The sequence below is a fragment of the Halyomorpha halys genome, unplaced genomic scaffold (assembly GCF_000696795.3).
Source record: "Halyomorpha halys isolate HHAL.00 unplaced genomic scaffold, Hhal_1.1 Scaffold899.1, whole genome shotgun sequence".
Taxonomy (NCBI): domain Eukaryota; kingdom Metazoa; phylum Arthropoda; class Insecta; order Hemiptera; family Pentatomidae; genus Halyomorpha; species Halyomorpha halys.
This window is the reverse complement of record NW_027105398.1, coordinates 702783-719817: the sequence shown is the minus strand read 5'-3', so window position 1 is coordinate 719817 and position 17035 is coordinate 702783. Positions and strand designations below refer to the sequence as shown.

The window sequence follows — 17035 nt, the reverse complement described above, 5'->3', positions numbered from 1 at the left end:
TTACGCGAGACGTCAGTTTCTTCTCTTCTAATTTGTTGAATAGCTCGAGATACTTCACCATCTAGGTTTGTAGGTTCTGATTTTGACACGTATTTAGCGATGTAATACGCAATCGACTCATTTGTACCACACGGTTGTATATCCATATTGGCTTTCCACATTTTTAGCAAAGCAGGACTGTAATTATTTACCCAACCATCTCTTCTGCTTGTTGAGCCCTTTCATTTGATACCCATATTGATGGGATTGATAAAACCTACGTTATCCGCCATTTTGTATTTCAGATTTTTTATTAATTTCAGATTAATCGGTTGACAGGAAGAGGGTGAAATTTGAATTACTAAATTTGACCCAAGAATAAATAATAAATAAAACAAACGTGGTGAGCTAAATAAAACCGTTTATTAACATGCTGCCTAATTCAACTCATTTGATGCAGTATTTTTTTTTTAGTATTTTGAGTTCAAAATAATCTCAGATATATGATTGAATAAATTAATCGTCAAATTTGAAAATCGGTTAAGACTTTAGGTCAAAATTGTTGTAAACCTTCAAATGAACAACTTATGAGAACCCTATAAACACATTATCCTCGTTATGGGAGGGCAGAAAATGGCAGCCCACTTATTGGCTGTGTTAGGATATTTGACAGTCTGAAGCTTTGATGGAAAATACAATTTTTTAACAGAGCAATGGAAATTGAGAGGATTGTTATTGAAGAATATGTTTATTAAGTACTATATAAAATTAAAAAATTAAATCTTTTACTTACTTGTGATTACTGCCCTTTTGTGTATGATTGTTCCAGCGCATCTAATTCCAAAGAACTTATTGTTCTTCGACATGACTATGGTTGCAATCCAAGGGTATTCCTCATATCTAGTGACGTAGTTGACTGTGACAGTAGTATTAATAGGCCTTCTTCCACAGACTGAAAATGAAAAAGGAATTATTCATTTGATATGACCCACACTACGGTCTACATATTACATCACTTCTTTATAGAGATATTTACAGCAATCCCTCAATATGAATATCCAATTCTCTATTCCACTGTATAATTTACTTTGGTGAAAGACAAAGTATCAATTATCTTTTGAAAGCAGATAGTTGACCTATGAAGTAGATTGTAGGAAGATTGTCCGGTGGCGGTCAGTAAAGTTATCGACATAGAAATTTTATACCTGATAACAGAACGACTTGGCAGTTGTTATCTTTGTTTCAATCTGATAGGTGCCCCATCTATATTTATTTGTTATTTTTATTAATTTCCTTAATGTTTCCTTTTACTTGCTACTATACTTTACCTTTGCCATGTTTATTTTGTCTTCTGTTTACCTCTTTACCGTATTTATAACCAGGTTTAAAAAGTATTTTTCTACAATTTATTACTCTAGTTCTGTATTAAATGGGGCGGCGTTTGCAGTAATGCGCCTGATTACCAAACCAAAGGTTGTGAGTTCGAGCCCCGACCCCAACCGAGATATTTCCAAGCATATAACTCACAGCCTCCCCCCCGGGTATTTGTAAGGCCCGTTAGCCAATGGGTGGCACTCACAAAATAGGCGTGGGAGTGACGAACCCATCCTATGAAAACTTCGTCAAGAAACGTTTGGCGTTTGGTATCTATTAGTAAATAGTTTCTAGTCCTCCTATATGTATTATTTTTTAAATTATTATTATTTCTTTTATATATTTTATAAACACAACAAAATTTTCTCTGTATATTTATTTTAATATTTTGTCAATTCTTACAATGTTTGTTGTTGTTTAAAATCTTGTTTTTCATTTAGCCCTGAAGAAGCCCCGCAAAGTGTGGCGAAGCGTTGGTCAACAATAAAAAGTTTTCTTTTACTATGTTGATACCTTCATTGACCGGCACTCGGACTATCTTACTATAATTAATTAAATCCCGAATTCTATTATGTAATACTACTCGTAACATATGTCTATGTATGTAAACATAGACTTTGAGCTTCATTTGTTTATTGAAAATAACACTAAACTCAAATAGATGCTGATATTTTTAATTAATTATATAAATTACTTTTATTGGCATCAGTTTCATCCCTTATAGCATCGAGAGTGCTCCTGATCCAGGGCATGTGGTTGCTGACGTTGGTGTACAAGAAGTTAACATCATTGCCCTTCTCCCTTCCGTTGAGGATGCCTTTGAGATAGTACCTTGCACCAGTATCGTTGTCATTCTGCATCCTGGCGAACACCAGTCCGCCACCACTGTCTCCTTTTTCCACCATACTATCTGTCATCAGACACTTATTAGTTTCTGCAACTTAACTATATAATAAATAAAATATCTATACTTACTATCTTTACTGATGGTACAGAACTTATCTGATGTCAAATAACTTGTAAAATATTTTCCCACACTTTTACGGCAATCGTCAAAGTTGCGTAGCAGCATTTCAGACACCTGTAGTAATTCAGTCAAATTACGGTTTTCTTCATAGCCCCATCCGACGAACTATTTTGGAAACCAATTCATAATTAGTGCAGTAATAATGGTATTTAATTTAGTTTAAATAAATTAACTAATATTTGATAAAATGAAATTGTTAAAAGTGTTCATTAAATATCGATATTTTGACCCAAATCGTTGGTAAGTCTTCATCTGGTCTGAAGATGGAGACCAGTAACAGACAGATACAGATAAAACTATCAAAACGATCCTGGTAGAGTTCTAGACCTCTTTGGTAGCACATAAAGAGCAGAATAGTGAGGAGAGGGTTTATCTATAGGTAAACAACCTATTCTAACCATGGTGAGGGTTCAAGTTTTCATTTCGTGGGACCACCAACAAATACAAGTCAACTCCTTAGACCGGATTCGAACCGACGTTGCTGAAGTAACAGGGCATCAAAAACAGCATCCATATTTAAATTTCCTCAGCTACAAACGGCATAAGGCTTCAGTACTTAAAAAGGGATTAATATTTCTTCGCCAATATTTGTTTACAAGAATAAAATCTGGTCAGAAGAATCACGCTCAAAGTCCAAGATAATTCCGAATCAATCTAGTTCTGAAACCTACTTTATTTAATCTGAGTATTTTCCGATAAATAACTCGATCTACGACTGATATAAAAGGATAAATAAATATCCTATTTGACTTGAACCTGGATCAGGGAGTAAGGTACCTTATCAAATCAGTTATCATAATCACTAAATAAAATCATAAATATATACTTGCTCGTTAAAGTAAATTTATAAATTCGGTCACCGGATAGAGCGAGGAAGCCAAGTTCCTTAGCTGCCTCCAGTCTGTAGCAGTATTCCGACCAAGGTAATTTGATTTTTATTTCGTAGTGGTCCCACAAATTAACAACGCAACCTTCCCACTCTAGTCAGAATAGGCCGATGATTTGAACGATTACTCCAGACGTCAGAAATTTATTCTTGAACAAGAGATAAATAAACTTTTATGAAGTAAATTTTAAGTCTGTCCGAAGATTCATAATCAAACAGTAAATTATAATTCTAAAATAAGAAAATAAACACCTGCCAATTCCATGGGTCGCCTCCATAGCTACTTCTCCATCAGGTAGGTACTTAATGTCCAATAAAATAGATTTTAATGAATTTTTTTTGTTATTTTAGACTAAATTCTATGCAAGGAGTTGTATTTAAAATATCTGTGTAAAGAAAAATACAGTCGCGCAAGGTTAGGCGAAAGTATTAGATGTAATTTTATAAAATCAGTACTGGATCATTTCCACACTAAACCCTAACGTTCTTACAAGTCTGGACCAATTTGGTTTAGCCTATATTTCGAAATAAGGGCGTGTCAAGAAAAATACGTTTTTTCATGCATAAACGAAAGTAGATATGAGATAAAACCAATATGCAACTATTAGATACCAATCCACATAATCCAAGAAATGTTCATTAAATCCGAATTTCAGAACTATTAGACGTAGCAATCAATGCTCACATTGAAGTTTTCTTGAAAATAGACATTCCATGAAAAGTTCTGATTCCGATCAAAATTTTTTACCAATATTTTTTAAGTAGTTTTGAGCACAAACGGATGGTATCGGTACATTCCTTTCAAAGCTTAGGTATCGGCGAGAACAAAACTAAATTTTTTTTCCGATCCCTCCAACAGTAAACAAAACCTGAACTAGTATGAGACCACGTATATTAGGAATGACATGATAACTAAGTGTAAAAAATAAATAGTAAATGCTTAAATGTTTGTTAGATTGAAGTGGGATGACCCATTACTGGTATGAGGTGAGACAACACCAATTATGAAATAAAAGAGGAATACTCCAATTTGCATTTTTAGGACTAAATATTAAACATAGCCATTGGGTATGTTATTATGGGGAAGGCTTATGGATATCGGAGTTTAAAATTTAAACTTTTTTTTTTTTAATTTATTTATTGTTATTTACAATATCAAGTAAATTTGCTGTAATATTATGACATGATACAAACATGTGGAGGATCTACCCATTGATAGAATTCCAAAAGCACTTCTAAAGGAGAAGATCTCGAGGCCATCTTCTTTTCAGACGCCTTGGAGGATTATTAGGTAGTGAAGGAGAAGCCAGGTTAGAAACGAGTTGGTTTGGGTGGTTGGTAAGTTTATTATGGAAGGATTGGTATCTGGTTCTGGCCAAATTGGCAACATAGGGGACATTGAGGTCCTGATGGATGATTTGATTTGTGACAAAGTAAGGAGCAATAAGGATTTTACGAAGGATTTTGGACTGTAAGGATTGGATTCGAGAGGAATTAGATGGTTTAGTGGAGCCCCATAGCCCAATTTCGTATGTCCAGATAGGCCTTAAAATTTAAACTAAAATGCTAAATCTGGAACAATGATATGCCGTAAATACTTACCGTACAGTTTTCTCCATCATAAGGCTCTTTTGTGCGAGACCAGTCCATGCAGACTGGCATTACGCGATCGGAGAATGGAATGGAATCGTTGAGTGCAAGAAGAGCAATATCATTGTCATTCATGTTCTCTGTGCCTTTGTAGCGTTGAGGGATCCTCTTGTCCATCACCTGCAAAACGGTTCATTAAAATAATATAAATATGGAATAAATTGAATATTTCGATCATCATCGATGAATTAGCAATGATTTAAAGAGACCAACGGAAGTCATATTCGTTCCAGATGAATTTTTTCTCTTATTGGTAGTAAATCTATCAATTTCTTTGAATGGGAAATAAAAGTAGCAATAACAGAGCCGATAACTGGTCGAGAAATAGAGGCTTTTGATATTGTGGTATCGAAAAATTTGGTTGTGGAAAAATAATGTCTGTGACATGGAGAAAAATGGTCTGAGCGCCTATGTGAACAGCCCACCTCAAAAAAGAAAAATAGTACGTAACTGAAATAACATATTTAAGTTAGATATATATCTGGGCTGCTACATAAACATTTTCTTTATAATGGACCTACTCAAGTTCGAAATATTTTACCATAGCAATGTTTCCCATGGGCGTACCCAGCGGGGGACAGGAGGGGGCAGCTGCCTCCCTTCCCTCTAGAAGTGAAAAAAAAATTATTAATTTAATTAAAAGTATTTTTTTTCAAGCAAATAATAATTGTAATAGCTGATAAAGTACTGTAACAATTATATATAACATTTTTAAAAATTGGTTTCATTCGCCTTTTTCGTGCTGACATGCCACAACCTGATTCACTATGGCTTTCCCCTCCCCCAGTTCTGATCCACCTTAAAGTTGATTAACCCTTGTTGTGAGTTCGATCCCGGCACTACCCGGGATTTTTTCAAGCATAAAATTATACAAAACTCACTTACATCCTTCTCCCGAGCATTTGTGAGGTCCGTTAGCCAATGGGTAGCACTAAAAAAAAAATAGGCGTGGGAGGGACGACTCACCCTATGAAAAAAAAAACGTCGCGCCAATAATAATATTTTCCATACAAAGGTAAGTGAAGTTAAAAAAAATATTAGAAACATATACACTAGTATTCTTTAAAATTATTGTGTATTTGAACATTATGCCCACTAAACCTTAATTCTAACAACTATCGACTCCATGTCTAAATCTACTCTAAAATTTTAATGTTGCTGGCCGAAGCCATGTGGATGTATCATACATCTTAACAAAAGATGTAACTATAACATAAAATGGGAGGAAGAATGTAAGTTGATTTTCGAACGGTAAATCTGTCAATAATTACGAGAGATACATACGACTTTTTTGTATAATCACATATTTAAGAACGATTCCGTTAAACACAAGAGGTTGTAAATTTTTTTAAGGAAAGGAATAATTTCCAGTAATGAGAGAACTATTAACAGGAAATAGAACAAGTCTGTTTCCTTCTTTCATATCAATCTTAGAATATATTAATCCAAATTACCTCAAACCGTTGTTCGGACTCGTCTATGCGTTCCCAAGAACTATTGTGTTTTCCTACTGCCACGACCATTCTGTTGTAGTCGATATTCTTAGTATTCTCGTCGAAAACACAGTGTGCGGCTAAACAGGGACATAATACTTGTTTAAATCAAATGAAATCATCAACCAGTTTTTTTTTAATTGCTTTCAAGTCACAACAGAATTAAAATATTTGTATATTACTTTGGGAAATATGATTACCTGTGATAATAACATTATCATAGATGATGCTACCACCGCATATATACTCGTATTTAGAACTGTTGTCTCTCCTGTAAATTCCTACGTGCCATGGATACTGATTGGGCTTCGAGTCTTTTCCACGGGCAATGGTGAGTTTAAAGTTATATCTGATTCCACAATCTACAAAGTATTTTAAATGTATAAAGAAAAGAATTAACATGTTCCTTATCGATTATAATTATTTAAAAATACTTCCGTACCTCCTATTTCATATGCAGTTATCCAATAGGATCCAGTTGAACCTGAAAAAGTCAGAGAGGCTTAAATTTTATTAATTTTAATTAAGCTATTAAATGATTCAATGTGAATAAAAGTCCACTGCGTTGTTTACAGATCCTTGTATCAGTTTGTTTTCCAACTTTTAGGAATAAATTATGAAAAAGACATGAGCTGCAGTGACCAGTCAATAATATCATGTTGTCTTGAAGAGAGAGTATAATTTTCTTTTGGGCCATCCGTAGCTCAGTGGTTAAGTTACAGTCTTACTATTTGTGGATATCTTTTGGTGGTACAGGTTCGAATCCGGGCTGGGACATTGATTTTTTTCACTGATTGGCGGACCCACAAAATGAAAAACTTCAAACTTGGTGGAAATAATGGGAACACAAATAAATTTATACTTGGCTGTATAGAAAATTCTCCAATTCCATTAAAATAAGTAATTATGAATTTGAATAAAAGTGTTGAGGATTTATGAACTCAAAATAGTAGAAAAATAATATCCTCTAAAATAAAATCCGAAAAATTGTAATGTTTAATTTTTACATTAAACCACACCACATATCGTTTCAATCGCTTACCTGAAGAATTAATAAATAAATCCTCCATAAAAAAATTAAATCTAAAAAAGAAATATTTAACTAAGTACTTTCTTACTTCTATCGTTCCTAATAGCTGATTTTGATTCACCATATCTGCATGTATTTTTTCTTAAGTTCACATAATTTATTTATTATATTACAATTAGAATTAGCAATGTCTGTGTGTGCTTAGTAATAGATATTATAGGGTCCTTATTTTTATCATATTCTGTATCATCTTGTTTTATTCTCATTATTATATTAATTCACTAATTGTAAATTTGCAGCTTTATTATTCACTTCAAAATCCTTTCAGTTATTTTTATTATTATTAATTTGTATTTAATTTAATTTTTATTTTTCACTTTATGTTCATTTTAGTAGTTGTTAATTATATTATTAGTTGTACTGTTTAAGATCAATTCATATTGTACTTATCTAGCTTAAAAATTGTATAGCTTCAACAACGCCCTAATTGTCAAAATTATTATTTACATCTCACTTATGTCTATCATATTTATGTGTTATTTTGGCAACGACTGATAGATGTTGTCATCTGGTCGGATCATATTGGATGTAATTTTTTAAATAAATAAATAAGAACATTTGTAATTACGGTTTTCAAAAATCGTGAATCTTACTTGGTGTTTCTCAAATAGAGTTTTTTGGGCCGCTTTACTAGAAGTGTCTTTTGGTTTTTGTAATATTTTATACACTAAAACTCGTTTAATACCATCAACAATATTTGGTTCTTGTTCTCCACGGAAAAAAACCAAACAAATCGTTAATAATAACCATTAAATAGATGCATAGCAAACCCGGAATACAATGCAATAAAAACTACTACCTTATTTTCTAGAGGAATCTTATAAATTTAATCTTTTCCATTTTAAGGTCTAATCTGATGTTATTGCATTACATTGTTATTAAAAAAAAGTCTGCAAGAATTTACTGCGTTTTTTAGTGTGCTACAAAACTCGTTTTCTTTAATCACATGGAGATTTTCAGTAAATCCCAGATTTGTAAAACCAAAATCATGAAAAATCTTTTATAGTCCCATTGAATTTTTATGGAACGAATCGGACTCTATTAGGTTAATTTGAATTTTGGATATAATAAAATGAGTGAATGATTGTTTAAATATTTTTTATTTACAATTTTTTATTGACATCAAATATAGCAAATGTATACTTTATTGATATTTGTTTGTTTGTTAGTTTTGAAAGGGCGTTTAACACCCTGGTTATCAACGCCTGTTGGTTGTTGTTGGCTTTGGTAAGTCCTAGTTGTTCCATAGTCATAGCTTTGGTAGGGTGTACTGATACGCACCAATGGGACTCATTTTCGTTAGATTTGAAATGTTATCTAGCTAGGCAATTATAATTTGTTTAATAATCGTTACGATTATGGAAGTATAAATAGATAATTATAATAATTAAAGGCTGGTTATTAAGTTAGTCTGATGGATGAATTTAATAACTCTTTCTATTACGGATTCGTCGTTTATCAACGCCATTGGAACATTAGTTGGATTATAGGGTAGGAACATCTTTATTGATGTTATGAGAAAGAAACAAAACTTTTCTTTCCAATATAGGTTATAATATACACGAGTTATATAGAGTTCATGTTGAATTTTATTGATAATTTTATTTTGGGGGATATAATATAATATTTTAAATGGGGAGGTGGCCAGCCATTTAACGGCTATATTTCTATTTCAAATACGTCACGTATACAGGAAGTAGTCATGAAGATATAACGAAAAATGAAAAATAAGAGAAAGATACAAAAATATGATAATAATAATAGCTATAATAATTTTCTAATTTAGGAATCACTAAGTAAAACTAGAATGATACATATCGTTACTAATAATACGAGTATATACTGAAGAAAATATAGTTAGAGTAGTTAATACAATATAGGATATAATAACAATGATTGTCAAAGAAGTAACTAATAATAAGTAAAATTAGATAGAGTATTAAAAAAAATTACAAAGAAATAAAACCTGTACATGTTTTAAATTAACCGTTCTTTTTTTTTTTTAATTGGTCATAAATTCTACTCTTTTACTCAAGTAGAAGAAAGTAGTTAATTACTTTTTAAATGTTCAATAATTCAAGTAAAATAATTCTGAGTAAAAAAAAATGCTGGTTCGTCAAGCATTTTTCCTCACGAAAATAATTTCTATGATGCCAATTTTTAATTTATGGCATAATAACATCAATTATGAATTAATAGGATTTTTTTCACTCATACCTTGTTTATTTTCCTTCTTATTTTTTTTTTGTTTTATTGTTTATTATTATTTATTTATTAATTCCTTATTATTAATTTATGAGTGGGTAGCTCACTATGCTACTAACTCCAGAGATACGGGTTCGAATCCGGCTGTAACAGATAATTATTTTTTGTTTCACTTTAGCCATGGAACAGCCCTGTGGGTTACACCCAGCCTCATAAAGTTGATACTCTTAATTGGGTAAAAACCTGGCGTTGGATCATGATTCTGATCAAATCACCTCCTTGCACAATCATTGTCTAGTAACAGTACTTCCTTACAAAGCAACGCACCCTTAAGCCTTTATGGGTTGTAGTGGTACATTTTTTTTTTAATTATTATTTATAATCATTATTGCTTGTTTTTCCCATGAAAAAGTGTTTATGTTTTTTAGCAAGCGCAACTAAGGCCGAGCAAGTAGGCCTTTTACGCAAATCCGGCCCAGTTTACAGGAAAATCCCTTATTTTTTCATTATTTACAACTTTTAACTTTTTTATCATGACCTCAGATATCTACGTCCGCTGATAATAGAAAGGTCTACAGATAACAGTCACTAACCTCCTGGAATTATCAACACCATATTTTCCTGAATAACTTTTCCTTAACGTGAGTAAAAGCGGCTTATATATAGCATATTTTGTCAAATTATTACTTTCTGCATAAAGGGGAGTACAGTGAGCACTGTGCGTGTAACCAACAATCTACTGTAATAAAAGTTTGAATATAAATAGTTTCAGTTAAATTTTAAGTCTTTTTTATTTTTTGATCGTGCTAGAATTTGAGTAGGCATTGTTCCCTGAAATGCTACTTAAACAAAAATATAATAATCAAACATTTTTTTTTTTTTTTAATAAATCAAATGGTATCCTTTTTAAGTCTCATCACTCAATCTTAAATATAAATTTACACCTCACATACACATTTAATGATGTTTTGCAGGCTATTCTGCCCAGCTCATTAATTACAATTCAAATAACCCAATTTGGCAACAATAGCATTTTTATGTATTAACAAGGTTAAAAATAGTTTGTTTATATGATAGTTGATAGTGTAAGTTGATCTAAAATTAAAAGTTTAAAAATTAATGAAACTGTGACAAAATGGGGTAGTTTGATTTGTAATTAATGACCTGGGCAGAATAGCCTGCAAAACATTTGCAAATTTGGATGTGAGGTGTAAATTTATATTTAAGATTGTCCTTGAAGATGGCTGAATTTGCCGAAACGTTGGTATAATAAAGAGCGTTGATACTTAACAAGGATGCCAAATGATTTATTTAAAAAATAAATAACATTCTCAAGAAATTGAAAAGATGATTATATATAAAATAATCAAACATTCTTATGAGAGAAAATGATTAATTTAAATTAACTTTATTAAAAGTAAAATTAGTAAGCTTAATACAATCCAATGCTGTCAAAAGATGTACCCTTTACTCCCTAAATCGAGAAAAACGCAGTATATGACGAGAGAATGTTTCCTAAGAAAATCACATTCATCTGCATTATTAACGTATAAATTATAAGTTATGAAAATATTATTTTCACCTGTATAAACATTTTTTTTTCTGAAATTGCGTGAATTATATTATTTATAAAAAAGATAAGTTATCTGCATTTTCACTCAAGAATTTATCCAACAATTTTCTAAGGTGAAAATTTTAAGATCTCAGCAATAGAGTATTTCTAAAATTGAATACGTTTTAACCATTTTCTAAACATGGAGGATATTTATGCACATCAATGTTTTTTCATTTCCTGCTCGAATACAAACTTACCGAACCGCTGGTTGTGAGCAAGCAATAAAAAATAAATTAAAAACTTCGTTATTAGTTTTAAAAGTAAACTAAGTTTATGATGGTGGATGGTTACAATGCGTTAACAATAAATTGTTCGGTGGCCAACTTTTCTGTATGTAAGATTTACATTACTTTCCTTTTTAAAGGAAAAGGAGAGTAGTCAAATGCATACTATGTTTCAATATCAGGTGCATTCCAGTGAAGTATGGGTGGACTGTTGAATGTATATGTTCAAAACTATTTTTTATTTCTCAAATCACTTATTAAGTTTTCGGGTTCAGGCTCATGAAGGAAATTTCCAGACCCAACTTTTGATAACAGCATTCCGTACATGAGTTATGTTAAATATTCGTTCTGGATTTTCTCTTTCGTAAGTCAATTCAGAAAACATTTTTTGAGGTTAATAAACTTCCAATTGAATGTAATTTATATTAAATTATCATATTATAGTACAACGTTTTGGGACCACTGTCCCATATTCATGTACTTTAAACCTACAACAATAATAAACCATCATAATAACAATCTTCATCCTTATGTATTATAATTCATACAATTATATTCACCTCGTAATTTTTCATAATTTGAATTTCATATAGGAAATAATGTCACATCTTTACACTATTTTCACTTTTCTACCATTACTTATTTGTGCATTCTTCACTTCTCCTAAGCACAGCCATTACTCTATATTTCTTGTTATCTCTTTGGACCTTATCTCATTTCCAGAGAAACAGGTTATCTACCTGTTTTTTTAAAGTCCTGCTTTGTATTTAACATTAAATTTAGTGATTTTTTTCTAAACCCGTTTATTTCTTCTGATTTTTATGTTTATATTTTGAGTCTATTTATAATGTCGGCGTAATGTGTATTTAAGTGTTTAGTGTCAGTTTTGTAGTTTACTGTGTTTTTGTTATATGTATGGCTTCCTATAATAATAATAGATAATTAGATAAAATAATAGATTATTTTTGGGTTTTCAAAGTTGAATTCATGGTTCAATTTTATGCTTAAATATTTGATTTTCCGACAGTTTTTTAAAGATAGATTTTTGCTAACTTTAATTTTTTTATCAAATGTGATGTATATGTTGTTGTACTGTCTGTTCGTAAATATGAAAAAAGTTGTTATAAAGAGAAAACGCAGTATGGCTGATAATTTGATTTCAATAATTCACTTTGGCGTTTGTTTGTTTTTTTTTGGGGGGGGGGGCAAGAAAGTGTATCATGAAAGAATAATATAATTAACTATTTGTTCCTAAGTCCACAGTACACGGAATTCTACACCAGACATTGCGAGCGATCGACTTGTAGGACACCCCGCTCTATAATTTTCGTTGTAACATGAGACAAATGTATGTTTTTTATTTTTCAAACGTGTACAGTGACCAATAGTAATTTCAATTATTATATAAACCATAAACAGAAACATTGATAATTAATAATTAGTCGATAATAACTTCGGTTTCAGGTGATAATGGGAATTCATGCAGTTTTATAAAATGTAGTGATCACTTTATAAAGTTTCATGTGTTTGATACTTATATCTATCAACGTATATTGTAACATTGGCCAAAACTGGAAATAGACATTATCCAAGCATTCCTACCCTATTCGGAAGCAAGCTATAAAAATAAATTAAAACTTCGTTATTAATTTTAAAAGTTAACTGAATTAATTTGAAATAAATTTATTATGATGGTAGATGGTTAAAGTGCGTAAAAAAAAGTGTTACTGTAGCATTGATTTATTTTATCTAATCTTTAAAACATTTTCTTGAAACGAGCAATGGACGATGTATGGCGATGGGGTTAAAATTCTTCTAGAGATCTTAACATCAAAAAAAATTAGAAGGGAACTCTTTTGTAGGGGGATATACGTTTTATACTATTTAACACCTTTACTAAAATTAAAATATAGTTAGTATTTAATGCATATAACCAATTATACAGATCATTAAGAGTTTTGTAACATTATTGAGAAAGTTATTCTCGCGCGTTTCATATCATTATTTATTAAAACACCCTTTCACAAAAATATCTAAAAAAACAACTCTAAGTATCTGGTTCTGCCTTGTATCAGGAGTGATGCTATTTCATTTTATCGTAGGAGTGAGACTTTTTTTTTTACAAAGTATTGCTATTTTTTTTGTATTTTTATGACTGAAATGTGACTAAAGAATATTATAGCAAGAAACTTTTGGATCCATAGAACTTCAAATATAAAATATACTCTCCATGTTAATGCAATGAGTTCCCTATCTTCTGCCTCTCCAAAGAAAGCGTGGACTATTGAAAAAAATATCAAAGTTATGGACAAAGGTGGACGAATTAAATGTTTCGATATATAAATAACAAAGGCATTGGATCTCAAATGAGGAAGGTCCTGAGTGATATCCTTTTTCATAAGAAATAAAATGTAATATAAAACTTCCGTTTAGTTCGAAAGTATTTTATGAATGTAGCTAAATTATTTTCTAGCCAAATAGAAGGATAAAAACTTTACAGATGAACTCTTGTAAGTCCATGATATATTAGGATGTTGGATGCCCATTTTCAAGCATTTGTTAAACTCCCTGTTTTTTTGCAGAAAATCTGGGTGCAGTATGAGACCATCCACGACACAAATAAAAAAAAAATTGTTATAGTAATTAAGTTATAATTTTCGGATGTAGGAATACAAAATACTTCGTATTCACCCATTTTCATCAATTTTACTACAACAAAGTTTAAATTTGTGGATCTGATAGTACAAGAGCCGGGACGAAAAAAAGGGAGTTATCTTACCCCAATTTTTGATTACTTTAATGAAAACTAGGTATAATTATTAGTCAAAATTGATGAGTCTGCCAAGTATAGGTAGGGGGAATAAAAAATGGCGGCTGTTTCAAAACCATAAAAAAACATTAGTTTTTCATTGGAGCTCTATATCTTAAAAAAAACAACACTAGAAAATCTAAGATAATATTATTTAAAGTAGAGCAAATTTGCTGAAATATTAACCCTAAAAGAGCTATTTACGTCCAATAGTTCTCGATTTATAGCTTTTAAAAAAAATTTTTAATTTCTTAAAAATCTACTGAAAGATTAGTAGTTAGTTAATTTATTTTGAGAAATCTATATCTCAGGAACTATGTGACGTACAGATGTCTATTAGCACTCAAATTAAAGCTCGTTTAATGGATTATAAAGATGTTTATGACCTTTACCTTCGTAGGAATAGTAGTTTTCATGATATTTGCTAAAATAAATTGATTTGTAGTTGTTCGGACAATAAGTTTGATTTATGAAAAACTTCATTTCAGAAACCATCATAAACTACTTTATAGCTCAGTAAACTAGCTTTAATTTGAGTGCTAATAAACATCTGTACGTCAAATGGTTTTTGAGATATAAATTTTTCAAAATAAATTCACTAACTGCTGATCTTTCAGTACATCCCATACATTTTTCCGAAACGTTGCTTTTTAAAAAGGTATATCTCGAAAAATATTTAACGTAAATAACTCTATTAGGGCTCATATTTTAGCAAATTTACTATTCTTTAAATGACGTTCTCTTAGGTTTTTCTTGTGTTGTTCCTACTTTTTATTTTACGTTTTGGCTAGTAATTATACATAGTTTTCATTAATATAATCAAAAATTGGGGTGAGATAACTGCCTTTTTTCTCCTCTTAGGCTCTTGTACTATGAGTTGTTATCATTTTATATCTTCCTACAGTTTATTAAAACATATGTTTATATTACGTACTGCATGTTCAAAACTCGATTAACACTCGCCTTTTTAATTTAACTTACATATACATAAAGTATACAGTAAAGAGAAATATGCAAAAGGTGTGCAAAATTTCTAATTCGAGTTTGGCTTATACGATTTTAATTAAACCAGGACTTAGTCTCCGTGATATAGTGTAACAAGGCTTAAATGCCAAATCTTCGAAAATCTTAATCTAAAATACCTTTAATTTTATTTATATGAATTATTCAACCATCTTGAAACTTTAATAATAATATAAAACTGATATGAAGATGAACTATGCAGGAATTCGATTAATAACTAAAGGAGAAAAATGAAGAAATGTATCCAAAATAGAATATATAATATATAAAAATAGAAATCGAAGCAGTTTATAGCTTGGAAAATCAGAGAGCCAAGCGTGACTGACCTCTCCCTATTCCAAACATATTTACACGGTTTTGTTATGACATTCTATTCGTATAAACAATGTTGATATTCGTTATTCACAACTCGAGAAACCTCAAAATATGAACTTTGATAACAAGAGAAATATAAAAATTATTGTTTGAAATATTAGCCTTCATTGCTAAAAATGTTTGAAACATTAATAAGTGAATGTTATGTGATGTACACCACATCAGATTTTTGTTCGGATTTAGGAAATTTCGAAATGAAACTCCGTAGGTTTTAGTTTTGGCGAATAAAGTGAAGTCAAATGCAGTCATTTCTCCAATGCACTTAACTCTGAAATTTCTGATAAAAAGAAATGAAAGTTATAACATAAATCCGAAAGCGTAAATCGCATAAAAAAAATAAAGAAAGACATTTTTATTGTTCTTGATGAGTTGTATGCAAAGGATGAAGTATATTGAACGAATTCATAGGATAAAAGTGTTAAGAATTCAATTTTCCTCCATAATTCGTCACCACGAGAATGCGTCAATGTGACAGACACTTGTGTATCCTCATCTGGACGTAAAGAACTACAATGTGGTTTTGGAAAATTAATGACAGCTCTGATAAAAAAATTCACTTATACAATGAAAATCGTTTGTATAAGATTCTTTAATATCTCATTGAGAATGATTCTCCATTTCTATAAGAAATTTCAGAGTTTGGTGCGGTGTAGAAGGGGAGCGATGTACCATCGACTTTAGTACCAAAACAAAATTAATTAATAACTAAGATCTCCCTAGTTTCATTTAGAAATTCCTGAGCTCTAGAAAAAAAAAAAAGGAATTGTCAGTCAAGTTTTGGAGATCCTGCATATTTTTCAATAAATAGAGAAAGAAGACATTTATTCCAACTAAAGTACTTAAGTGGAAATGAAGAAAGAATAAGATGAACTTTGAAATATCAGAACGCTTTTGATATTTATTCTTGTTTGTACTTGTCATCAAATTGTTTTTTCATATCATTTCTCAAAAGACTAAAACTATCAGAAGGAAGTAATAGCGCGGTAAAACTATTGCACGCTAGTGATAAAATTAAAAATAATTAAGGCTTTTAACGTTTGAATAATAATAAGTATTATGACGTATATTTAAAAAAAAATAGATTAAATTTAGTAAATTAATCCAAGTTTCGAAATTTCGCAGGAGATCAAAGAAACTCAAGAAATAATGATATTTTAATAAATTTTTTTTTTTTTTTTTTTTTTTACATAGAGAAAGAAGGAATATGAATAAATACTGTCTGAACTTTAGTGTTATCAGATATCTGTCATTTTGTGGGTGGAATTAATTAATTTAAGCATAATGA

The 17035-nt window shown here is 30.7% G+C and overlaps 1 protein-coding gene across 1 annotated transcript in view; it reads right to left on the bottom strand.

Annotated features, from left to right (window-relative positions):
* LOC106686963 (uncharacterized) overlaps nucleotides 1-17035 on the bottom strand; it is a 31437-nt gene that overhangs the window by 11042 nt on the left and 3360 nt on the right. Inside the window, exons 2-8 of the mRNA XM_067050850.1 lie at nucleotides 6852-6893; nucleotides 6610-6771; nucleotides 6371-6489; nucleotides 4869-5036; nucleotides 2329-2485; nucleotides 2048-2263; nucleotides 773-931 (exon numbers count right to left, since the gene is read on the bottom strand). Coding sequence (XP_066906951.1) covers nucleotides 773-931; nucleotides 2048-2263; nucleotides 2329-2485; nucleotides 4869-5036; nucleotides 6371-6489; nucleotides 6610-6771; nucleotides 6852-6893 — 1023 coding nt within the window. The remainder of the gene's footprint in view (nucleotides 1-772; nucleotides 932-2047; nucleotides 2264-2328; nucleotides 2486-4868; nucleotides 5037-6370; nucleotides 6490-6609; nucleotides 6772-6851; nucleotides 6894-17035) is intronic.